This window comes from Uloborus diversus, chromosome 9 (genome assembly GCF_026930045.1).
Source record: "Uloborus diversus isolate 005 chromosome 9, Udiv.v.3.1, whole genome shotgun sequence".
Classification (NCBI taxonomy): domain Eukaryota; kingdom Metazoa; phylum Arthropoda; class Arachnida; order Araneae; family Uloboridae; genus Uloborus; species Uloborus diversus.
This window is the reverse complement of record NC_072739.1, coordinates 145108050-145135918: the sequence shown is the minus strand read 5'-3', so window position 1 is coordinate 145135918 and position 27869 is coordinate 145108050. Positions and strand designations below refer to the sequence as shown.

Below are 27869 nucleotides of genomic sequence, written 5' to 3'. Positions count from 1 at the left end.
ATCTTACCACAAGAAAATTCATCTGACCCATCAGCACAATCATATTTTCTATCACATTTTAAATCTGATTTTATACATTTCCCATCACCACAACGGAATTCATCTTCTTTGCATGGCTCAGGCTCTAGAAATTAAAAGGTGCAAAAATAGCAAAATCATAAACTAAATAAGAAGCAAATAAACTGCTGCAAAACATAGGAAATTTTTAATTTTTTAAAAAAATATCATGCAATTACTAAAGCACTAAGCATTCTACCTGGGCAATTAGTTTCGTCGGCTCTATCAGCACAGTCTGGTCTACCATCGCAACGTCTCCTTTCATCAACACATCTAGACCCATCGCATTGGAAATGGTCAGCAGGACATTGTGTTGTACCTTTTGATCATGCAGAACAGAATTTTGCTTACTAATAAACTACGTTCTTTTATTAAGAGTAGCACAATTTTATCTAAGGATATGAGCTTGTACTACAATTTAGGGCGATTACAAAGACCTTCTCATTTTTAAAGGCTCCAACTTTATGAAATTTTATTTTTACTCAGTCAAGTTGATTTTTTTTCTAAATGAAGATGATAAACTATCAACAACTCTAAACTGACCACCTTAATGTTGCAAATTAAAATAAATATTTACAAAAATAATACGAACAAAGTATGTCATTTCTTAAAAATTAAAATAATGCTTCAAATCAAAACTATAAGAGTCCCCCCCCCCCCGTGCAAAATTAGTTCTTGTACGTTTTTCACTTGTATACTATTTTCGAATACTTTCATACTTTCCAAATTCAAATAATAAAGTTTGTAACACCAAAATATTAATAATAATAGTAGCAATAATCTAAACCAGATTTATAATGCACTGAAATTTTGCTGTTTAATAATAAACAAAAAAAAAAAAAAAAAAAAAAAAAACATGGTTAAATTATGAATTACAAAGTTGCATTTTTTAAATTACTTAAAAGGTATTTGTATATTAGAATGGTAAAATTTGATGCATGATATTGAATGAGAATAGTTAATTTCTTGATCCGCAAACATAACCTACAAAAAACTGTAATCCTACTAAAACAAGGTTTTTTGAAACCACCCTTTCTGATTAGTTGATAAATGTTAGTTTTTGCGCACTACATAAAATGTTTAAAGTTGCTTTTAAAACTGTTATCAAAAATGCTGTGAGATTATATTTAGTAAATAGTTTCCAACTAGTATGTGCAACTTAGAAAAAGCAACTATTAGAAAAAAAATAGTTTCTTTTTATTATTATTTTTTTCCAAGTGTATGAGCAAGAACTAAGTTTTTTTTTACAAAACTCAAAACAGACTATCAAAAACTTATGCATCAAAACTCTTGAAATCCCTTACCACAAGAAAGTTCATCAGAGCCATCTGCACAGTCGTACTTCCTATCACATTTTAAGTTAGATTTTATGCATGTTCCATCACCACATTGGAACTCATCTTCTTCGCATGATGGACGTTCTAGATATTGCATAAGCAAAACAAAACAAAATGAAAACTAAAAATTAAAAAAAAATCAAATAAAAAAGAGCTTCGATCTTTTGAGCATAAATTAAAAAACACAAAAACGCAAGTAAAAGGAAGCACTTAGCATTCTACCTGGGCAATTAGTTTCATCAGTTCTATCTGAACAATCGGGTCTACCATCACACCTCCGCCTTTCATCAACACATCTCGAACCATCACATTGGAAATGACCAGCGGGACATTGTGTACCTTTAGATCATGTAAAACGAAATTGTTCCATGAAAACTAACCATCTATACATGCAGAACTTCATTTAGATTAAATAAATATACAGATGAACTCTCTTTATACAAACATGCTTAATATGAAATCACATATAAAATGCGATTCTTTCGTTATGCTTGATTTGCTTCTTAATTGCAGTTAACCCATAATACAAGCATTAAAATAAAAGTTTTAGCTAAGACAATATTCTGACCTCTTCACGCAATTAAATACAGTAACTTTCTTTTTAGAAACTATTTGCCCTTTTTTGAGGCTAACATAAGGCCCATTACGTACTGAGAGGCAAATGTTGACTCTTTTGCTTTGAGAATAAAGCCCACACAGTTGATTATTTGTGGATACTTGAATTTGCTTAATCAGCCTTCTTTTCTAATTTTTTTCTGAAACATTTAATTTTTAGAAGTATGTTAAATTTTTTGATCAATTAATTAGCTTTTAATGTTTGTATCTGCAATAGTAAATCACAGTATATTTTTTATAAAGAAAGAGAAGCATTTCTTTCTTTTCCCACAACATCAATTCAGAGTTAATATGAATACCAGCTAAAGGGTCTTTCCACAAAGAAGCCACCATATTTTTCCCCGCAGGTGACAGCTAATACATTTCAATAATAATTATGATTTTAAAGGTAATGAATGAAAGTTTTTACTTAAGAAATCAAATATATGTTTCTGATTTCTTAAGTAACACAATTTGTTAAATTCCTTTTTAAATAATAATTTTTAATGAAATAAATGAGCTGTCACATGAAGGATAAAATGTATGTTCTTCCATGGAATGGCGCTAATACGAACTAATTTATGAACTTCATACAATTCGTATTAACAGAGTTTAACTGCACTTTTATATAGCTTTTCCTTTGCACTCATCTCATAAAGTTCTTAGAATTTTATGAATTACTAAATTGCTTCCAATATTTTAAATCATCTTTATCCAAGTGAAAAATTGTCCTGCTTCTCAATGCATTCCATGCATTTTATACTGGCGTGTCCATGAGACACAATTTCAGAAAAAAAGTGTCGTACCTGGGCAACCTGTCTCATCTGATCGGTCAGAGCAATCTGGTCTATTGTCACACCGTCGTCTTTCATCAACGCATCTAGAACCATCACATTTGAAATGACCAACTGGACAGTCTGAGGTACCTTAATTTAAAAAAATAACAATAATAAATTAGGAATATAAGAATTAAGAATAATTCTCCAATCTGAGGGATATTATTTTCAAATGTTTAACAACATAAGACCAAACTAAATATTTAAATACTTTTGTTGCTTTTTATGACTACAAGGGGTTTTTTCTTTCAATTTACACGGTTTCTACTCTTTTACTAAAATTTTTTTCAAATGCAAGTCAAAGATTTTCAAGAACTCAATGAAACATTTGCAAGAATCAACATAAAAACTACTAGGTTGCAAAAAATAGAAAAAAAAAATAATTCGCAGGATATGTTTCAAAAAATCTTAATGTAAAAAATTGTCCTTAACAAATAAGATAGCACTAGGTTCATCGGAAGAAAACGAGCTGATGTGAGCATCACATGACTTCCTTTAACTCCAATTTAATTTCATTTTCTCATTATTGGCAGTTTTAATGTGATTCAATATTTTACTCCCTAAATACCACCAACAGTGGCCAAATTGAAACCTTTAATTAAAAAAAAAAAATTTAATCCCCAAATTTGTCGCCAACTTGGCGACCAGAAGACTGGCAATATATCGCCAAGTGTCCGCCAAATTATAACACCACTTGAGTTTACATCAAAATTAACAATGATTTTCCCCCAAAAAGCGGCCAAAAGACCCCGTTTGGAGCATCCGAATGCAACCAAAAAGAGAGGTGCACAACTAGATCCCACTAGGAGTCTAAGAGCCAAATTTCAACTTTCTAGGACATTCTGTTCTTGAGTTATGCGACACACATATGCACATACATACATACAGACATCACGAGAAAACTCGTTGTAATTAACTCGGGGATCATCAGAATGAATATTTCAGGCGTCTGTACGTTGTTAGGCATATATCCACGTGTGGTCGGGTTGAAAAATAAACTCAACATTTATTCGGGGGTGAGCAAAATGGAAATTAAGGCCGATTTTTGAGTGAAAATTTTTTTGTGAATACAATGCTTCCTTTTTTGTAAAAGGAAGTAAAAACTGGTTGCAAAAAATTTAATAATTGTAGGAGGTATTTGTTAAAAATGAAACAATATCCCACAGCATTCTTTAGGAGTTATGCAACTGCTGTTTTCCATTTTAAGAGTGAATTCACCAGAAACCTGGACTGACAAGATTTTAGCCAAAGCTTTAGTTCACAATCATAAGTGCAGAGTCACTTCTAAGCTAAAGATTTTATTTTTACATTGCCTTCTGATTAACTTTCAATCTAGCTTTTCTCACTCATTGATGAAAAATCCAACTCCTAGGAAGCGGCCTAAGTTGTGATCTGTTTCGCCTTTTTAGTTCTAATGGATTAAAAGTTCAGTGTTTTTAAATAACATATTCTAATTGCACTGGAACGAATGGAGTCATACCATTTATTTTAAGGCATATTTATGAGATGTCAGGATGCTAATATATTCTGTATACATCAAAGTTGTACCTCCTTCTACCCATTTTACTTCCATTTACACTACCAAGCATACTTTGCAACATTTTTTTTTTTTTTGGAAAGTTTTAATTTGTTTCTTTCAGTTTTAATTATGGTCCAAGTACTACACAGTTAATGCTTCCAAATGTTCTAAAAATTCAAGTACTTTAAAAACTAGATGTGGTTTTTAGGTACTTTTCACTTCAGGTTCAGGGACTTTGGATGAGAAAATTCAGGGAGTAAGGGAATTATTACTACAGTCAAACCTCCCTTAACGGACACTCCCAGATAGCAAATACTCCCCGTTAGCAGACAGTTTCTGAATCCCCAGACCCTCAACATAGGCATATAATGTATTTAACTCCCTGTTAGCGGACACTCCCATTAGTGGACAGTAAATCAGCCTAATTTCGTTTCATTTTTCTGCATCTGGTAAGCTCTTGCTCAGCACTGCTTTTGTGGCAAGCATTTTTTCTACTCTTTTACGATGTTCTGGGGCTAACCAGTACCGATAAAAGGGTTAACACCCCTTTTTCTCTGAAAACAGGAGCCAGGGAAAGTCGAATTTTTTAGTCAAAGCTTATGAAAGTTTTGTTTTCATTTTATGCACGAAATTCCAGCAAAAAGCAAAAGAAAAAAATCTTACTCCTTTTACACAGTATCTTGCTTTATCAGTTTGCATGGGAGAGAAAAAATACTCTCGTGCAACTTAACAGCATCCCCCCCCCCCTCCTCCTTCCTACTAGATTTTGGAAGACGAGTGTCAGCTCCCGCGTCCCTTCCCACCAGACGCTGATGAGGAATCGGCGCAGTATTGCCAGATTAAGTGAAAAGTAGCCGATTGCGCTACATTTTGCTACAATCTAAAACAAAAAGATGCTGAAAATCAACGACATTGATTCCATTGTGCTTGAATGGTTTTGTTCAGCTAGAGGAAACAATTTACGCAAATGCCTTCCTATTTTATTTTCCCGAAAGATTCAGCGGATTATTTACTTATTAGTTAAGTTCACTTATGTAAGTAATACTCATTAATTTAATTTAGAACTATACACTGTATGTGTAGGTTTAAAATACAAAATTAAAATGCCATCGTAGATTCAGACAACCCAATAGCGGACACTGCCCGTTAATGGACAAAAACTTCGGTCTTAACGGTGTCCGCTATTCGGAGGTTTGACTGTATATAATTTACTTATTTCTATGCAATTTTTTTTAAAAAGGGCATTATGCAAGGTGCCCGAGAGCAGAATTTTTTTCAGCAATCTGTGATGCACATTAAAAATCCAAATATAGTATGTGGGATAATCTGACATATAGTGATCAAAATCTAAATTGGTTCTGAGAAATAACTTAAAATAAGATGCTTAAAAAAACTACATGTACATGGTACATGCGAATTATTTATCATAAAACACAGTACAATGCTTTGTTTGCTGAAATTTAAAGACTTTTTTTTTTCTTCAAAAATTTAAGGCTTTTTCTTCCCCAACTAAGAATTAGTCTACAGACTTTCTCAAGAATCTGCGTCTTACATCACTACATCATGCTCTTTCTGCTAGGGGGGTATAAATGATCTAAATGTTTCATTTCAGGTAAAACTAAAATATTTTTTTGCCAACAAAATTGCATTAAATAATTTAGCGCAGAAAATGATATGTAACTTCGATATAATTCACATGAAACGCATAAAGAAGAAAATAGGTTTTAAGAAAGAGATTTTTCAACTTTTAGTTCATGTAGCAGGGCCATTTCATAATATTTTATCCAGATGTAGAGTGTACAACATGACACTTTTTTTACCATAACTATTTAATTTACTTTGATTAGCACATTGTTTTGTTTCAAGTTTGTGTGTTGGGAGGATTAACTCAGAATAAAATTTTGTGCTAATCAAACAGCAAATTTAATAGTTATAGCCCAAAAAAAAAGTGTCATGTTGCGAACTCAACTTTTGGACAAAATACTGTGAAATGGTCCATCATCATGAAATTCTTGTGATTCCTATGTTACATTAAACTGTTGGTTGCCATATTCAGTAGTTGCTATATAGTAGAAAAAATATCATCATATGAGAAAACTGTCTGATAATTTGGAATAAACAAAAAATACCTTCACACTCATTTTCATCTGTTCCATCTGCACAATCGGCTCTGCCATCACATCTCCGCCTTTCTGATACACATCTAGAACCATCACAAGTAAACTCTCCAGGAGGACATTCAGTAATACCTGAGGCAGTAGGAATTTTATGCAATTAGGAAAGTTGCATTTTTGGAAAAAGGAGTAAATAGATAAGAAATAGTAGAGAATTTCACGATAACATACAAAACAATTGTTGCACAACACACCCTACATAGGCTACAAATATCTTCGACTCTAGCTCCTAGGGCAGAGTTTCTTAATTTGTTTGATAAGTGGAACCCTTTTGAGTGTCTACTTCTTTCCCGGAACCGCTGTTTTTTCCTCAATAGAATAGTTTGCATGCAACATCCTAGGAATGGTTTATTTTCAATAAAAGTGCTTTTCTTGCTTTAAAAATTAATTTGCGACTTAAAAAAATTAATTTCAAAAACGAAGACAAATCTCTCTAAACATCTACAACTTGTTTCAAACAAAATTTTAAAGTTTTAATTTTAATGATATAAGTGGTCCTAATTTTTACTATGGCAGATACATCCTTGATATCAGTCTTTATGGATGAAAGTTGACAACATAAATTTAGTTGCAAATAGTAAAAGTGCCAAAAAGTGACATTTGAGAACATTCACCTTTCAAATTACACCAAAATTTCACTAAATGGCAGTATTTTAAATTTCTGGTGCAAAGAAGGATCACATGCCATTTCGATAAAAGAAGGTTGTATTCTAGAGCTGGCATGATTGAAGGCATAAATTGAGAACATACGACTTTTCAATCCACTATTGATATTTTCACAGCTCTTCATTCCGAGAATACTCATTACACACTTTACTCAAATCTTATCTTTTAAGTGACTAATCTGAATGTTTTGAAAAAAATGCAAACTTCGTGTAACCCTTGAATGATTGTCGTGGAGCCCTAGGGTTCTTCAGAACACAATTCAAGAAATGCTGCCTTATGGTGTTTTGTGCAACAAATGACTAACATATTACATATATTGATAGAGCAACAATTAAAGCAAAACATAGCTAAGTTTTTCAGAAACAAAAAATACTATGTTGATGGCAAACCCTAAAAAATTAGCCATTAATATTTTATGTTAAAGCTAAATGTATCTTTCAAAAGAGAAACTAAAATGCACTTACTTTAAATCATATTCAACAAAATCAGGGTCAATTTCTCAGACATTTTGGTTACAGTAAATTGACTTACTTAAAACAAGTGTTAACATAAGGTATTTACAAACAAATTCATTCAACCTGTGTGCTTGCTATAAAGATCTCTGCTGTCCAAACAAAACCCATCACTATAATTTAAATGTTCAAGATCTTTAATATTATTTAGTCATATTATAAAATACAGGAGTGACTTTTACAAGGTATGCTTCATTTTAAAAGAGAATGAAGAAACTAATAAAATAATAAATAATTTCATTTTTATTTTGAAATTTTTACATTTGAATGCTATCTATCAATAACCCATATCTTTAAAATAATACATTTAATGAAAAAGTACATTTAAAAAGAAATTCGTTATTTTTTAAATTAGAGATCATGCTTTGCTTAAAGTAGTTTCTTCTCTTTTATTGTAGATGCTTTCCTGTCTTTCAACCTATTCAAAACAATATGAATTCTCAACATTTATCATTCCTGAGCTGTTCTCATCATTTCATCAATACAATCTTTTCGACTTTAAATTACCCCTTTCAATGGAATATTTTTCCTTTAGAAACATAAAATTGTTAAATATTAGTTTTTCAATAGATAGTCTTGAGAATTACAAAAAATCGAAACTTAATTTTGAAGGCTATATTGAAATGAAAGCTGGTTGGTTACGTGATGGTCAGGCGCTGACCTTCTATGCTGTGAACCTAGGTTCTGACCTGGGTGGCCAGTTGGTGGATTTTCGAGATGTAGAAAATCTTCAGCATCCATGTTGTATGATTATGCTGCATGTAAAAGATTTTTTGGGTATTCGTTTGGCTTAGAATATCTCTCGGCTAAATTAAATTCCTAGTGCAATTTCGCATTAAATGAGAGCCTAGGTGCCTCCATCTGGTGGAATCTGGGCGTCAAAAACACTACTATGTCATGCATCAGTCCCTTAATTGTGACACACAAAAGACTGATGCATTGTTAGGGAGGGCACTAAGTCTGGTTATGGCTCAGACGCCTCGAGGTCTCTTATACAGCCCCATTGGAAAGAAAAAAAAATATTGGAATGAAAGGTTCAATTTGAACGATTTAACACTAGAAAAACGGAGGGGCCTGTGTGACCCCTTGCGTAGTTTGCTGCTCAATAACTGGAATAATATCTAATGGAGCTTAATGGGACTTTTCACTAAATTTCACTATTTGAATGATTGTTTAATAAATTAATGACTTGTCTCATAATATTGTAAATATTAATCCTTATACCTAGAACGACGGGAGGGGCCACAGTGGCCCCTAAGCAATTTGACAATAAAAATATATATTTTTTTCTTTTCACTTAATTGTTGTAGCATAAAACAAATGCTATTCACTCTAGTTTAACATGCAACTTTCTCTTTATGCAACCGGTTGGAAATCCACATGCTATTAACAGTATCGATTGCTCACCAGCGAAACCGCATTCATTGCTCTTGGAAAGATAAACTAGTTCTACCTTTTGGCAATAAAGACAGAAAAGCTGAAAATTAAAACGCACTAAGTTTTTATTTACTCATATAAAATGGTGCATCGGCCATGTGGACTTTCTTTAAAAGGAAAATTTCTTCTGGAATTTTTTAAAAGAATTCAAACAAAAAATGGGTAGGGACCCCACTGGCCCCTCAGTCTTTCTAGGTATACAGAAAATATCAGTCTTTCTAGTGTTGACTGATGTATAGCAACATTGCATCTATGGAATAGCAAACAACCCTTCACACATTGGTTGATGGGAGGTCATTCTACATAGATTCTACTGATATTTAAAATTGCATCTTGTGTAAATCATGATTTATTGATATACTAATCTAATAAATGGATTTTTAAACATACCACATGACATCTCATCTTCTCCCAATGAGCAATCTTTTACACCATCACACATACGAATACGATCAATACAAGATCCATCTTTGCATATCATTTGATCATCGCTACGACAACCAGGAGAGAAGCTCAGGCCAAATTGGTTTCCTGAACTTAAAGCTGTAATATCAATCAAGCAAAATGGGCTAAATGATTTTTTTTTTTCTTGAAAGAGGAAAATGGACGCTAACAAGACCTTAAACGCCACAACAAACAGAAAGAGCCAGGTAATATTTGGAGGTGTGGGCAAAACGAACAAGAACTGCAAGAACGAAACACTTTGGAAAAAAAGGTGCACACGAACTAGATAGCTTTTGGGATGTTTGGGCGGACATTATGACAATCACAACAGTGAAACATTTTGAAGAAATTATAATAAATGTGTATGCACAAGAAATATATACCATTCGTAAAAATTTTGATTAATAAACAATTTACACTGGAAGGAGACTATGTAAACTACTGGAATACAAACATTCATTAACAGAACAACATTGTGGGCACATAAATAACGTCAAAATAGTAATGTGACAGGAAAACAAAACGGCAATGAAAAAATTTTCAAAATGAAGACACAAAGACATTTTCAAAATTAAAAAAAAAAAAAAAAAGAGCATGGACTCGAGATCAAATAGTCAAACATCAGCACACAAAAACAATTTCAACAATCGAGGGGAAATGTATTATAAGAGAAAAGTAAAGAGAAATTAAACATACAGCAAACTATAATGACATCTAGTTAAAAATACATAAATAGTTCACAAATTGCAGTTATTAAAAACAGGGCTTGATATAATTTGATTCTTTTAAGTCAAAATGTTGGATTTACTCAATCCAATGTTTCCTTCCTTTCAGAAGCCAAAAATTTTGGTAATCATTCAGCAACAATTTGTTCTCTTTTAAACGTCTAAAATATAAGTTTCAGTCATTTTCAGAAAGCTATTTTTTTTCTTTTAATATATAGGTAAAACCATTTAATTGAGATGCATTAAAAACAAATTGAATGTTAAAGTGCCTCTGCTTTATAATGCCATGCCAACCTAATTTCAATATCTTACTTATAATATTTTAATAATATACACAAAAATCAGTCAATTAAATGCTAGCTGCATGCAACTTATTTGTATACTGAATATTCAAAAAGTCCAAAGAAAGATGGAAAATAATCCTTGTGTTTGATTCACTCAAATTTTTGAAATTACTGCTAATTTTCCCCCATGGAACAAAAAAATTCCTCAGTTTCTGCAATCTATTGTCATTCTAAATGTCTGAAATACTTATTAGACAAATTAACTTTCTTAAAACCTCATCAACTAAACCTTCAGTAAGCCTGGTAAAAATTAAGACCAAATTTTGAGAGTGTCAAACTAACTTGGATGCGACTGCACAGAAATTTTTGAATGGGCCTAGCAAAAGAATAAGCGTAAAAATAATCAAAAGATAAAATATAAGCTCGGTTGGAAATAACTCTCATCACGAAGTTATTAATGTCTAACCCATAGAATCACATAGTAGATAAAAATGAGTGAGTGTTATAGAAGCGGATGCAATTGGGGATTTCGAAATGCATAAAAATCCAGAACTAGCACACAAGAGCATAATAACATCAAAACTGTAGAAATTTTATGCCTACCCCACGCCCTTTGTATGTTTAAGAGTAATTCTGGCTGATTTGTTTGAAACCCATAGCTTAAGTTTGAAGGATGGAAATTTGAAAAATGGTAAACAGGAGAATATATCAAAAATGTAGAAAAGAATTAAAAGAAATAAAAGTACTAAACAAAAAAATATTATGGAAAAAGAATTAATTAAAAGTGAAAACTTCATGAAAATAAGTTGAATCCATCTGCTGCAAGAAAACTTTCTCTCTAAATATTACAGAAAGTTGATGATTTAACTACGCTTTAATGCTAAAACAGGATGGCTACCTTTCAAAATTAAAAGAGTTTGTTGGATTTCCAACAAGTATGTTTTTAGTCTAGGGTGAAACATTATACTGAGTAATTACATTTTGTAGTGCAATCAACGAGTAAAAAATTGCGCCTTCACTTCAATACGGAAGCATAAAAGAAACAGAAGGGGTCTGTCCAGGATTTTACACAGGATCCTATTTTTGTGAATCTTAAAAAATATTTTTAAGAAAAATGAAAATTTTAAAATACAAGCTAAAAGTAATGTTATGTATCAATATGTATTAGATTTCCGATTTCTATATTGCTTTAGTTATGTATGAGATTGTCAAAGGTCTCATTGGGTAAGTCGGAATTTTGTGATTGGTCCATTTTAGTTAATTAGAATCTTGTGATGGGTCCATAAACAGACCCAAATTCCTGGCCAGACGCTTGAATAGTGTAAGGTTTTTAAAAAGAAATTGAATCTTAGGCACTCAACTCAAGTACACACATTAAAATCAACATAGCTTGTTCAATTGAAGGTTGTGAATGAATACCTAGAAATAACATTATCGTTTATTTTACTTAAGCTTTTTTTATTTTTTGACATTGGCTTCAGAAATAACACACTGGCCTCAAAAAGTTAAGGTACAAATGGTTGTTTGCGTCTAATTTTCAAATGAAGGAATGTAAAAACGAAAATTTGGAGAATATGTGCATTAAAAAGCTTTTCATTGAATGCGTCATAGAAATTTGTATAAGTGTATTGCAAAAACGATTTATTACAAAAAAAAGCTATCTTTGCGGAAAAGTCCATTCTTGGAGAAAACAGCACATCACAGTGTTATGTAGTAAAATATAGAAACAATACAAAAATGGGTTCTTATAAGGAATGTGTCCCCCCCCCCCCAACTTGAATGCATTGGCAGCATCGATTTTCCATGCTGTTTATTAAGTTGTCGGACACCAGAATAGGAAGCGAAGACCAGACACAGAGTAAGCCTTGTTTCAGCTCATGTAACAACCTTGGAGGAGGATTTAAAGCAGCAACCTGTCTGCCAAGACAGTCCCGAAGATGTTCTATCAGATACTGATCTATAGATCGAGCTGGCCATTCCACTTGCTCCAAACCGTGATCCTCAAAAGACTCTTCAACAATCCGAGCTCAGTGAGGTTGTGCATTACCATCCATCAGAATGAAGTCATGACCAATAGCACCAGCATATGCACGGACATATGGATCAACGATCTCATCCCAATATCTCAGACCAGTCACAGTTCTTCCATGGAACACATGCAAGTCAAGTGTGACCACCGAGCGAGATCCCTGCTCAAACCATGATTCCACCACCTCTATAACTGTGTCTTTCAACAGTGTTGAATTGATGGTATCTAATGCAGGGATAGAAGTGACATTTGCCAACAAAAATATAGGAAAATATAGGAATTTTCTGAAAAAAATATAGGAATTCGATGGAAAATATAGGAATTTTCTGCAAACAATATAGGAATTTTTCAAAATAATATAGGAATATTTTGAAAAAAAAAGGATATACAGGAATTTCGATAACAAAGCTCGCCAGTATGACATTTTTTTTCAAAATGCAATACTACTATTCGATTAAAAACATGTAATTACACTACCTGACATAAGTGCAATACATACGCATAAATAAGTCTAAAAATACACACAAAATCAATTTTACAAACAGTAAAAGAGCGTAAAACTGTAATTTGTACTAAACATATTAAGGCATACTTCTTTAAAAATAAAAAAAAATAGACGAAACTTTTTGTAGATGAACACAAATCTTTCTTAAAATAGTTGTGTCACTAATCTAATTTTTAATGAAAGATTTTGCCTGATCCGATACTGCGATGGGCAAGCTGTGCAGTAGAATGAAATTCGTGAAGTTCTGTTCTAATTTATGTTATCACTTGACAATTTAGTAAAAGTCAAACTTAAAGTTTTATAAGTTGTTGAAACATGTGCTATGCTGAAATCAAAGTCACATGTCACAGTAATATCAGGGGTCAATCCAGGTTTCATTTTTTAAGTCCCCGTTATGCAAAAAAGCAAAATATTTTTTGTGAATTTTCTTTATTTTTGTGAAAAAGAAATTATTGTGAATTTCCTTTTCTTTTCTAGAAAAAAGTGTTCAGGTAAAAATTTAAATGTATGCAAATTAAAAATTTAAATGTATACTGTTTTTCAGAAAAATCTCTGATATGATACTTTTTGACCATTTTTTCCCCCTGAAAATCCTGACTTTTCAGTACCAAATTCGATCATAGTTGAAATCCACGATTTCCCATGACTTTGAAGGACACCCAGTAAAATATATATTTGATTTAGAAATATTTGGTCATTAAAGCAAAATAATCCAGACCTAAAAAACTTGGTGGCCACCACTGTCCCAAAGTTTTAAAGTACAAAAAGTGAGGGGGGAGGGTTAGTTTTTACTACTTTCATTAAAAAAAATTAATAAATAGAACCTTGCACTTGTTTACAAAAACATGCATTTTGGAAAATTTAAGTTAAAATAGGTTTTTAAATTACTTCAAAATAAATAAATGAGAAGTCATTAGGAAACTGCATTTTAGTAATCAAAACCGTTTCTTTAAGTTCATACCAAAGCCTCCAAATCAATGAGGATCGAATGCAATTGTGCAGATAAAATTTCACTTTTCTAGAAACTAATGCAGGGCTCCCAACACACTTTAGTTTTAGAAAAGGGTAAAAGAGGACCAATTTCAATCAAAAAGAGGACTAAAGAGGACCAGTTAGGATTAAAAAGAGGATCTTGAGAGGACCATTCATTTAAACACAAGGAAGCAACAAAAGGCAAATTAGCTGCCTGCTGCTAAATCCCTGAAAATAATTTGTTAATTAACCATAATACTGATTTTTAATGATACAATTCCTTTATCACCTTCTGCACAACTCATCTTTTTATCCATTGAATAATATTATTTACACAAACATTTGGATGGGAGGGGGGGGAGGCACTTACCGCAGCACTTAAGGCAGCCTCCATAGAACTAAATGGGCGCAATGATACATTTTGAATTGAACCAGGGATGCTGGTAGTCTCACTGAAGGATAGATGAAGCTGTGCTTCATCTTTCTATAGTTTAAAATTATTTTTGTGTTTTTCTGTATTGTAATGCTTCTTTAATAGCATTTATATCCCTTCTCCACCGATATGAATCCATCACACACCAAACAGATCTACTGTATTGAAAGTTTCCCTAAAAATGTCTGAAATTCTCAATCACAAAGAGAAGCAGATCACATGAGGCATAGTTTCGCAATTTTCATATTCAAAGTATATTTTGAGCGTGCTTGGGAGAACAGTAACTTTTAACGAAATGAAAAACTTTTAAAATCTGATATTTAAGTAAAAACAATATAAAAGCGAACTAATCAGACCATAATGTTAAAAGTCTAAAGCGGACTTTACCATAAAACACGAACTTTGGCGGGAAAAGCGAACCATTTGGGAGCCCTGCACAGTAGGAAAGATAAAATGGCGGCTGCACGTGGATCCCGGAAAAGGCGGTAGCCAAAGTCGAGGGGAAAAGTTAAAAAAAAAGGAATCGGAAACTGAAAATATAGGAAAATATAGGAATTATAGGAATTATAGGAACTTTTTCAGAAATATAGGAAAATATAGGAATATAGGAACGCTGCGATGCCTGCTAATGCTCTGTTCCGTCCAGATCACAATGGACCCCCTGAATCACTCTTCAATGTAAATCTGGACTCATCTGTAAACAGCACAGAAGCTTCGAAAAACATGTTGTACCTTAACTTTTTGATGCCAGTGTAATTAAAATCAAGATGTTTTATTATAGTAACAGGGGTAGAAGTGATCGACTTGTCACATATAGGACATTTTCCACAAGAAATATAGGACAAATATAGGACACATTATATGAATAGTTTCGCTATGAAAAAAGAAATAATACATACATATTATTTATTTATTCTTATCAATGATTTTGTTTAAAAAAAAACCCTCAAACAAAATTATAACTTACACCTGAAATGACTTTCCTGTAGTTGAAAGAATAACTTTTGAAAAAAGTGTAATTTGCAGACAAAAAAAAAAAGAACAAAGTGAAATTTAGTGATAATTAACACAGCAACTCACAATTTTTGCAGGGATAGAAGTGTCACAAACATAGCTTATATAAATAAACAAAAACCGTCTTTGCGTTAAGAACTAACAGGAAATAACCAATGCTTTGTAGCACAAATATACAGATATTTTGTTCAATAAAATTCCACAAAAAGAAAAGATTGCAAAAAGACTATTAGAACATTCCAATCAGAAAATGCACTGAACACAAAAATATACCCGCGAAAACAAAAACCGAAATAAAAACACGCGGGAAAACAAAACAAACTGCTGTTGCCAAACGCAAAATTCTAAAACCAATTTCAGAATTCGTTCTCGAAACTCCACCCACTACAATGACGTCATATTGCTGTAGCCAATGAGAGAAGATGCCTGTTGCAGGATTTTGTGAGTTGCGTTTTTTAATTTTAAATTCGTTTGCACACGCACTTTCGACGAAAAATCCGAAGTCAGATAGTTTATTTACTGTTGTTTTAAAGAAGTAAATTGGATAAAAAAAACTGAAATATAGGAAATATAGGACATTTCCCAAAAATATAGGAAATATAGGATGACTTTCATACTTTTTTTGAAAATATAGGAAATATAGGATATATAGGACCACTTCGACCCCTGTAGTAACCATCTCTTTATAAATTTATCTCAAGTTTTTAAAGATTTTTCAAAAAGCAACACAAGTCTGATTTCCAATAAACTACAAGATAAGAGCTATACTCACGACATCCAAGCTCATCTGAACCATCCTGACAATCTTTCACACCATCACATCTTTTTGCAGCATTTATGCATTCTCCAGATGTACAGCTAAGTTGATTGGGCGCACAACTAGGCTCTTCTTGTCGTGGAATGTCACCTCTGGATGTTATATCAGCTGGAAAAAAAAAGAAGAATTTGAGTTATAAAATATATTTTTTTCTTAAGTGTATCAAAAGCAAACTGCTCAATAAATAATTGAGTCAACATTATTGAAAAGTATGAATTAGCAAAAGTATAGCATACATTAGGATTGCATGTTATATCGGAGCTACAAAGCCAATCCCTCCCCTTTCTCCTTGAAGGTTTTCACTGTGACTGGTGCTTAATGGCTAGAACAGAGGTGATAGTGGACTCAAGTAAAATTTTTTGAAGACAATGTTTAATTTTCGGAAACTAGAATGAGGAAGTTCAAACCCCCTCCCACCCCCACCCCCAAAAAAACGAGCTGATGTGTGCATCACATGATTTCCTTTTACTCCAATTTAATGTCATTTTCCCATTATTGGCAATTTTAATGTGATTCAATAGTTTACTCTCTAAATATCACCAACAGTGGCCAAATTGAAACCAGATTTTAAAAAAAAAATTGCCAAATTTGTCACCAAGTTGGGGACAAAACTTGGCGACCAGAAGACTGGCGATGTATTGCCCAGTGTCCGCCAAATTATAACACCACTTGAGTTTACATCGAAATTAACAATGATTTCCCTCCAAGAAGGGGCAAAAGACCCCCTTAGGAACATCCGAATGCAACCAAAAGAGAAGGTGCACAACTAGACCCCACTAGGAGTCCACCTACCAAATTTAAACTTTCTAGGACATACTGTTTTTGAGTTATGCGAGATACATACACACATACACACGTACTTACAGACGTCACGATAAAACATGTTGTAATTAACTCGGGGATCATCAAAATGGATATTTCGGGTGTCTGTACGTTCCTAGGCATATATCCACGAGTGGTCGAGTCGAAAAAAAAACAACATTCATTCGGAGGTGAGCAAAATGGAAATTAAGGCCGATTTTTGAGGGAAATTTTTTTTGCGAATACAATACTTCCTTTTTTGTAAAAGGAAGTAAAAAGCTCTCCAAATATGCATACAAAAACATTGAAATAAACTATTTTAAAAGTTGTTTTTCGTTTGATAATTTGTCAGTTTTAGAATGTGTTGTCAGCTCAAAATTTTTGGAAACAGCAACCAATATTTTCAGAAATTTCAGATCACTAGAAGAAACTAGACATTATGTTACATTGAAAATGGTATTATCCTGACGCAATATGCAGTATTAATGTATATAATACTTTTGCATATCTGCCAACAATTTTACAACAATGTGAAAGATCTAAATAAGAAAATAAACAAATCAAGAATAAATTGGGAAAATATATACGAATATCTCTACGAAAATAATTTTTACAACAAACCTCAAAATGACAATTATTTATAGAAAAAAGTCATAACTGTTTACTATACGGGTAAAATGAGACAATGTTGTTCATGAAAGTACAAATGAAAGCCATAAAAGTTTTAAAGTCTTCTCATCTCTTTTCAGGGGTCCTCTCCCCCCTCCCAAAAAATCCAACCGCCCTTTTTTAAAAATTTTTTTTTATTATTATAATTATTATGTTATTGAAAAGTTCTGTGCTATGCCAATGACACAAACTAAACAATTAAATAAATAAAATACAAATACTCTAAAATAAAAATTTAAATTAAAGATAAATAAATGTAAATTAAAAAATTAAGAAATCCCACCCCTAAAAAAGTTTTATTGGCGCAACTTGCAACATAATCTGCCCCCCCCCCCCCACCCCATGCGGTCAACCTTGTCTTTTTTTTTCACTTTTTTTATTGAAGTTGTCTCATTTTACTCAATAGCAAATATAAACGGTTCTTATTTTGAAAATTTAAGCCTAAAAAGTAGAAATTATTTATAAAATACAAATGCAAAAAGACAAAAAAAAATTGTGAATGCCAATACTCACAACCAAAATCTCTCACTACAAAACCTTCAGATGATAATTGATAGTTTCCAAGAGAGCCTGAAAGAATTGCTTGTTTGACTACACTTTCTATGGTGTTCCTGTCATTGTTTCCAAGAGATCCCACATCAAAAGTGACTAGAACAGGTTCTCTTGTGGAATGTTGTAAAGGCCTGTGATGAAATAAAAAAGAGATTAAAATAAAGTACTTGTCCCATACAGGTAGCGCTTGCCATATTTCTGAAATGTTCAACCGGGACAACAGAATGCCCCCCCCCCCCCTGCTTAGCAGGAATTCAAGAGTATAATCCTCTTGGATGGTTTTTAGAGTGGGTTAGAGGGTAGTTTTAAAAACTAATAAATAAATGGCTACTAAGTAAGAACCAAAACCAGGGCAATAATAAATTACACAAGAATATTTATTTCAATACTAGTGGTACCCACACGACTTTGCCCGTAGTTGAAAATTAAAAGGTCATTGGGTTCTCCTGTATATTTACAAATAATGGATAACGAATTTCTCGCCAATTGGCTATGTTCATTTGCTCTCCCATTCCACGTAATGATAATTTCGTAATGTACTTGTCCATCTTAGGATAATTTTGCTCTGGAAAATGTTCTTAAAATTGAAATAGAAAAAGAACAAATTCGAATTTTCGAAAAATCGCTTTGAGGTGCAACCCCCCCCCCCCCTGCTACAAACTAACTTGGTGCCAAATTTCATGAAAATCGGCCGAACGGTCTAGGCGCTATGCGCGTCACAGATATCCTGACAGACAAAGAGAGATACGGACAGAGAGTTCCCAACAAAACATAAATATGAAAAAGAAGCCAATCCGATGTCAATTGTTCGCGTCAAGGACACAATGCAAAATTAGTTATGTTAAGTATCCCTTTCACAGTTGACTGTTTTTAGACTTTATGGTCACTTATAATCAAATTTATCATTTTCCGAGACGAGAAGTAAACCAGCTGGGATGCCGGGATTTTGTCTGAAAACTGGGACATTTGGAATGTCTACGTATAGGTATGTAACTTGACTTGGTGACTTGTATGGCCGCCCATAAGAGGGGGGGGGGGAGAGGCGGGCTCAAAGCCCCTCTAGAAATTAGACCTCCCTGCTTTTAGTAATTTTTTCTTTGCAAAAATGTAAAAACATTTCTTCTCCGTCATGTATGAATAAGTTATTAAAAATGTCAAATTTTAATAACTCTAATCTGTACTGAAATCGGTTTCCAATTGGAAAATATCTTGCTAAACCATGGAGAAAATATCTGAGCGCCCCCCCCCCCCTCCCTTTAAATTTTGCATGTGGATGCCCAAGGTGACTTTTCTTTTTACCTTGGCCACAATTTAAAAAATATGTTGCAAATGTTGCAATATGTTAAAAAATATGTAAAAACATTGTTGCCATGTTTGCTCCACTTTTTCCAATTTGATGAAACACTCAATGTTTATGGCCATAATAAGATAAAAATATGAAGTATCTGTGCAGACAACTCAAAATTATCTACAGATATGAAAATCATTATACAATTTTTAGGGGAATTTTTGTAAGAAAATGTTACTAGCTTTTAATCATGTATCCATGAAAACAAAATGAGAACTTTCTTCATTAATTTCTCAACATATTTTTGAGCTAATCAATGTTTAATATTGATATTAACTACCAAAAAATCGGGGGATGCACATATCTACGGCAAATGTATCTGCACGGTAGCGAATTTATTCACACACAGCATGTGACTCTGGCTGAAAAATGTTTACTGGCTCAATATATTTATTTATCTGAATATTTTTATGCATTTGTGTAGTATTTGAAGTTGATTTGTCAAGTTCTTTCTTTCTATTAGATTTTTTACACAATTTATTAGCTTTTTTTTTCTTGGTTGGTTATTTTACTTATTTGTTTCATTTGAAAATCTATTGATAACACAAAATAATGTTGATTTCAACACATAAGTAGTTCCTACGTAACCTTGTACAAACAAAGCCATAATAAATAATATGTCATAAAGTTTGCAAAGATTAAAAATGCACCATGACATATACCTATAACCAAAAAGTATGAAATATATTTTATCACATATATAAACGCGTACAGACATTTATCCACAGAAATTTATCATGCATTTAGAAATTTAGATGATGATATCCAGGGCTGCTAGAAAGCAAATTTTATAACTTTGATAAGAATGCAACAATTTAAGCCTGTTAATTTTCTTTTATGCAACAAATGAAATGTATGTTCACATACCTGAATGAAATTACTGTTACAGCTTGTTGTCCTCGTATCCTCCTGTAAAGTGCTTCTAGATTTAAAATAATTTCTTCTGAGACCCGTTTAAATTCTGCAGAGGTTTTTTGAGCTAACTCGGGTTGGTACGGTAAATTTGTGATTGTAAGGCTGATTCTGAAGTAAACTGAAAAAGAAGGGGTAAAAAATTAATGAAATTTAAGACACAGTTAGTAAATATAAAAGTTTTAAAAAGTCAAATTTTGATGCTATTAACAGTAAAAACAAAAGTTATAGAGAAGAAACACATTAATACAATTTATCATGCTAACAGTTCTACAAATTGAAAACCAAAATGGAACCAGTTTAAAGAACTTTGGGGAAGTTTCGATAATTGGGAATCTGACGCGGTCGTCTCAATTGTGGCGTAAATAATTTTTTTTTTTTGGTAACCCTGCTGATTTATAGTAACCCTACGTAAATAGATGTTTCCTGTTTCTTTGCTTAGATTTGCAAAGAAAAACACCTCTCGCGCAGGCGCTGGAGCCAAAAATTTAAGTCACTGAAGAAAGGTCGCCAGATTCCCAATTATCGAAATATCCCCAGAACTTTCTTCATGGAAATTTTCAACAAAGAATTAAGGCTGATAAATCTTCAATATGGAAATCAAATTATACATTAATGTAGCAATCAGTATATTGCAACTGCACATTCTCATATATACGCACATTTTAACGAAAAGTAAGTTTGTAGTCTGTTGTTTGTTTACAGATTATAAGTTTAAAAAAGAATGTGATATTGTGCAACACCCTATTATTGTTTTAGACTATCACAACGAATTTGAAAATTTGCGCCGACGACTTTTCGACAATATAAACAAACAGCATGTTGCCATGTCAGTCAACATAAAGAAATTGTTTTGACTGCCTTTGGGTATGTTCGAATAAAGTTACGATTATACCGGGCGGCCGCGGCTAACCGGTTACTCTAATTGAAAATATCCTCTGAAAACAAATTGGAGTAACATCGAACAGTTGTTGACGGCGAAGTCTAACAAAATTATTATTTTTAATATGTAATTGTGCTACATATTTTTAGTAAACATGCATTTGCAAAGTGTATTTATAGTTTTTCTTTGATAGTCGAATCATTACTGAAAACTAACCACATCAAAAATATAAAACGCACATTAAAAATTGAACTAAGTTTTCACCACCTAAAAATTATTTTAAGCGCATGATTTTCCGTTCCGATCATTTCAAAATAGACAACACAAAGCCAACATTACTTAATCTTTGACATTATCATTTTAAGTTTGGCTAATATTGAGTATAACTATTGCACCAATATTGCCCAATATTCTTAGCACAATATTGTTGAGGCAGTAATTAGTCGTTGTTAAGAGCGGCTTAAACACCATTTCGTTTCTGCTGTATTAAGCCGTGTGAATATAATGTAGCATATGATGGAATACAGCTTAAGAATATTGCTTCTAAAAGTGTTATGTAAAATTTGACCTCGTGTTACTTAATATTTGTCCTCTTTTTCACACTTCACCTCTCGCTGTGTCGACATCAGTCCACAGTAGGTTTGGTTTACTCGTCTAATATTATGACTATCCATAATTTTTGAAATCCATATCGAAAGTCCCAACTCAAGTAGCCCACGCGTAACGTCTAAAAGTTTAAAAATGGTTGTCACTACGTTAATAACCATTCTACAACGTTTATGAAACGAAGTGTGTTATTTAGGAATATCCTCTGTAGAGAAATAGGACCATCGACTTTCCACATTATTCCATTATGCTAGTTTTTGTTTTAGGGACTGTCCACAAATGATGTCACACTCAGGCTTTGAAAGGACGGGGGGAGGGAAGGGGTCGGGAAACTGACAATTTCTGACAAAAGGAGACGGGTCGTAACAACAAGTGTCACATCACGCATTTTTATTAGAATATATTCATGAAAGACAGCGTGACTTGTGACAAAAGGGAGAGGAGTACGGTGAAGTGTGACACTTTGTGACAAGGAGGTGGAGGGGTCAAAAAAGTGGGAAAATGTGCGACATCATTTACGGACAGCCCCTTACTAAAAGTTGCTACGTTTGTACTGCAGAACACATTTCTTACACACAGAAAAGTATTTTGATAAAAAAGATGTTCTAATGCTCTCCGGTAAAGGTTTCTCATTAACATTAAAATATATATATTTTTTAAAGAAAATAAACTATGCAAAATCTTAGAAATAATCAATAGCGTTATCTGCAATTGATTTAAACAATATGCATTTGCATAAAAAGATACGTAGTTATCTCCTCTGTAAATAATAAATAAAGTGTGTTTGTGGAAAAACAAATTTGAACCAGTATTATTTACTCTCTACCCACGTATTCCACTTGACATCTTTTGCAATCGCGATATTTAAGACTTTTTAGGTAGATATTGTAGAAGTTATCAACACAGCAGAATTTCAGTACTTAAAAGTCTTTTTTTAAAAACGTAATCTCATAGAATGGGAAAAAAGGTAAAGAGTTAGAAGAAGTTTTGGATCAGCAAAGATACAAGTCCTCATAACTACTCAAAAAGGTCTCAATTGCATTATCGTCTAGTAAAAATAAGCCGCTCAAGAGTTTAAAGAACAAAATGTTACAGAAACGATAAGTAAAGTCTAGCTCAGATAAGTTGATTTCCGATCCGCTGAGGCTTAAACGATTTTATGTGAAGTGAAGAGCACAGAGGAGAAAAGTGAAAAGTCATTTGTTTTGTTCGAGTTCAGTTCAATATGGCAACATTTTCCCTGTGCTTTTCTTTTGTTAAAATAGGGGTAGGGAAAGCCAGTAGTTGTTGCGAACACGATTATTGGCTTTGTGGTATTCTAAAGATTTCTTCTCTTTCACACCAAACATAAATGAGCTCTTTCAAGGTCAAGTATCAAGTTTATAAGAGCCACACTATAACGGAGGAAAAAGTCAAAATGCAAGACGAATAAATTGCTTTAAAAAAAAAAAATCCCTTTTTTGGAAAAGAATATGTTTACTGTTTTTTCCAATTCTCTGCGAAATATCTTTAGAAATCTGGAGCGCTACGATCACTGCTGTGAGCGAGTAGCAGGCTAAATATCTTTTGAATTTTACAGATTTTATATGTGTAGTATTAATTTTTTGATTGTAGCAGTGGTCGAATTTATGTATGGCACTTTTGAGGTAATAGAGTAGTACAAAATAAGTTAATCTTTTTGAATACATTCTTTTATTTAAATTCAATGCAGAAGAAGGAATAAATTGCTGAGGAAATGGTAAGCTGATACACATGGTATTAATTAGAAAGTACCTTTACGCCTCGCCCTCACTCTCAATTCACACACACATCGAATTAAAAATTAATCGATTAAAAAAGGAAATGAAATAAAACCTGATCATATTTTTGAAAGTGACCACAAAACGTACTTGATGTTTACATTATTATTATTCATTTCAATATCTTCTTTATTATACCTGATGGGTGAGCTCAAAACTCTTTCACATTGAAAAAAAAAAAAATCTATAATTTCCGACACCTGGGCACTTTTTTTTTTTTTTTTTTTTTAAATTTTATGCGACAGAGTGCTGTTTTGTCACATTTATTTGAAATGCAAAGAGAAACGTTTAATACTAAACTCTGTTTTTATTATTTAATTTTCTTAATGACTATTGTCTTTTAATTACCTATTATTTACAATATATGAATTTAGGTTAGCCTTCGATTTTAATTCCTACAATTAGAGTTGCAATGGGGTTGTTTCCCTTAGTCAAAAGTGTTACCTTTAGTCACTAAAGTTAATAGATAGAAAGAGCAAAAAAAAAAAAATAATAATAAATAAATAAATAATAACATGGACCCAGAAAATACTTTCATTTTCCCAACATTTAATTTTCAATTTCAGTTAATTTTTCAAAATGTCCGATTTTTCAAACGAGGTGTGGTTTTTATGACGTCACAAGTAATGCACTTTGGCACACATTCCACTGGCGCGCTGAATGTTTATGTTATTGTCTACCGTATTTCCAGGTTATTACTTAAAAAATGGTCAAACCCTATATTTTAAAACATGCTCTTTCAGAAAAAAATACCTTCAAGATTTCGAAAACGACTCCATTTGGTTGTCTCCCATTTTTTGATTTTTTTTTTTTTTTTTTTTTTTTTTCTGAAAGAGCATGGTCGAAAACATGGGGTTAGTTACTTTTTTTCTGGATTTTGACCTATTTTATCTCTTGAGAAATTAATCTTAAACCTATATTCAGCCGTTATTTTCATTTTCGCTGCTGACGACAGAAGTGAGCTAATCTCTAGGGTTACCTAGAGCCGCTATTTGGATCGGATTTTTCATTGTTGCAGTGCCACAGCAAAGTTTCGGATTTCACCAAAATTTGCAGAAAATAATATTTTATTTAATAAAAAATTTACGTGCCACTAATGATTGCTCACAGTGAACAATCACGAAACGCGATAACTGGCCAGAAAAGACAACCGCTCAAACACGCGCTCCGATCCAAAATGGCTAATCTTAAGCTGATGCGTCAGCTCGTACATATAGAAGCCTTAGAGTTACCAGAATAAAATTTCAAGGCATTACCAAACTTCTCTAAATGAATATTTTATTCAACTTACAATTCTTGTTCTGGTAAAAAATTGCTTGCGGTGAAAAAATCATTAAAAGACGATATCTTGCCAGAAAAGACTACCACGCGCTCTGATTCAAGATGGCTTTCATCATTTGTGACGTCGACACACGATGACACATTTTAGTTTAAAAATCAGACATTTTAAAAAGTAATAAAAAATTAAACGTTGGGAAAAAAGAAGAATTTTCTGGGTCCATGTTTTTTTTTTTTTTTTTTTGCTTATTCTACCAATTTCAGTGTCTAAACGTAGTACTTTTGACTGAAGGAAACATCCCCGTTGTTAGTAGGATGTACAAACTTCAAGCAAATTTTATCTTACATTCAGCTGTTCTTTCTTTCTCTTTTCATTTCTCTAGATTAAAAGTAACATAAAACTTGAAAAAATTTCAGGAAAAATCGTCCACTTTTGTATTTACAAAATTTCTAGTTATTTTCATTTTAAAGTCAATAAAACTTCAGTGTTTCACTCGACTCATAAAAACCCTTCGTTAAAAAATTAAAAAAAAAAAAAATACTGGGGGAGCCATATTAAACTGGTTTTCCTCCCAAACGAATAGCCGCTTAATCGGGTTTCGTATTCCTTAAAAAAGAGCGAAGAAAAGTATTTGATTTAAGTGGCATTTAATACAACAAAGAGTTAATTCCATTTTTTAGTCGTTTGGTTCAACAAATCTCCGGTTGATAGTTCCCAAGTTCGTTTGGTTCAACAAGGAGTTATCTCCAGTTGATTTCTCAAGTTATTCGCTAGAACAGGGCTGTCCAACTGCAAAGAGCCCACGGGCCAGAATTCAGGTCACTGATCACCTGGCGGGCCGCAGTTTGAAATGTTGAACAATAACCTCTTATACAATAACAACTAATAGTAATTAATTATTAATTATAAAACAATGAAACAGAAGGATTATAAAACAATTATCTTACATTTTGATGGGAAAACTGAGGCCGATCCGCCCTCTCTACAAACTCAGGAATGTCAACTTCAATGCGGGCCGCACAATACGTGTTGGCTGGTTGCATACGGCCCGCGGGCCGCCAGTTGGACAGCCCTTCGCTAGAATGAGTTAGCTGCTTCATTCGCTTGAGGCAACATGGAGTTAACTTCAGGAGATTTCCAAACAATAAAAAAAAATGGAGTCAACTCTTTGTTGCAGCAAACCCTTCAATTACTTAATTTTACTGTTGAATTAATGAAAGTAGTAGAAGGGGGGAAAAAAGAAGACGAAAACAAAAAATCACAAAAAAAGAAGTTTAAATCGGGGCGAAATATTTAATAATAAAAAATAATTGTCAACTGAAAAAAAAAAATCCTAACTTACCAACAGCAGCGGGAGGTATAACAGCCGTTTCCATGTTTCAATTCTCAAACCATATTCGAGAATGGATTTTTCAAGAGTTTTGTTCTTGAAGTGAGAATGCGATCATCGTTACAAAAGGAAAACATCACCGTCATTGGTCTAAAAATCAAGCAAGTGGGCGTAACGTCAAGTGTCGAGATTCATTGAGCGCGCTGCCTTCACTTCAGAAAAAGCAGACGATTATTTTTACGCATTATGTCGCAAATTGTTCTCTTTCGAACAAGGTAAAGAAATGACATAATCATTGCGATGAGTCATCTCTCGGATATTTTTAACGGAAATAAATCATCGGTATATAGAATTATGCATAAACACAGCCCGACTATGAACATGCACATTTTAACTATACTTCTCTTGTCACTTGTTTCGAAAAATAGATTTCCACCAACTTTAACCAAAAAATAGATGATACTGGACAAAAAGAAAATTTTGCTGATTAATCAGCGGAAAAAATATTTAAAAATATTTATTTATTTATTTATCTACTAGTGGTACCCGCACGACTTTGCCCGTAATAGTAATTTAAAAGGTCTTTTGGTTCGCCTGTATATTTACAGATAATGTATGGTGAATTTTCTCGCCAATTGGCTTGTGCTGATGTTACGGTTCCACGTTATGATAATTTCGTAATTTACTCGTCCATCTTATGATAATTTTATTCTTAAAATTGGAATAGAAAAAGAACCACATTGAATTTTCGAAAAAATGCTTCGAGGTGCACACCCCCATGCTACAAACTAACTTTGTGCCAAATTTCATGAAAATCGGCAGAACGGTCTAGGCGCTATGCGCGTCACAGAGATCCTGACAGACAGAGTCCGAACGGAGAGAGATCCGGACAGAGAGACTTTCAGCTTTATTATTAGTAAAGATTTATTTGCTTTTTGAGCATACCCCCAACAAAAAACTATCATGAATAAATTTATTAACAATAAATAAATGTAATTTTCTGCATGTATTACTATAATATGTAGGGGGCCATTTATTAATTACGTAAGGATGATTTTGCCAATTTTTGATCCCCTTCCCCGTGATAGGGTACGTAAGATTTTTCACCCCCTCCCCCCATTCCTACGTAAGATTCTATTTCGGTTTTCAATAATTACATCACTGGAATCGGTGTTAAATTCACTGTTGTTAAATTAAACCTTTTTGTGTAAAGAAATATTTCCAAGAAATCTAGACTGAATGTTTTTTCGACATTTCTTTGTATATGATGCGATACTAATTGAAAATAAAACATGCCATACATGGTACGATTCTTTGATTATATTTTACACTAAT

At 32.9% G+C, this 27869-nt stretch overlaps 1 protein-coding gene across 1 annotated transcript in view; it reads right to left on the bottom strand.

Annotated features, from left to right (window-relative positions):
* LOC129230548 (basement membrane-specific heparan sulfate proteoglycan core protein-like) overlaps window positions 1-27869 on the bottom strand; it is a 410163-nt gene that overhangs the window by 180259 nt on the left and 202035 nt on the right. The window contains exons 3-11 of the mRNA XM_054864952.1: window positions 20593-20758; window positions 18339-18508; window positions 16311-16463; window positions 6473-6592; window positions 2795-2914; window positions 1617-1733; window positions 1362-1478; window positions 257-376; window positions 8-124 (exon numbers count right to left, since the gene is read on the bottom strand). Coding sequence (XP_054720927.1) covers window positions 8-124; window positions 257-376; window positions 1362-1478; window positions 1617-1733; window positions 2795-2914; window positions 6473-6592; window positions 16311-16463; window positions 18339-18508; window positions 20593-20758 — 1200 coding nt within the window. The remainder of the gene's footprint in view (window positions 1-7; window positions 125-256; window positions 377-1361; window positions 1479-1616; window positions 1734-2794; window positions 2915-6472; window positions 6593-16310; window positions 16464-18338; window positions 18509-20592; window positions 20759-27869) is intronic.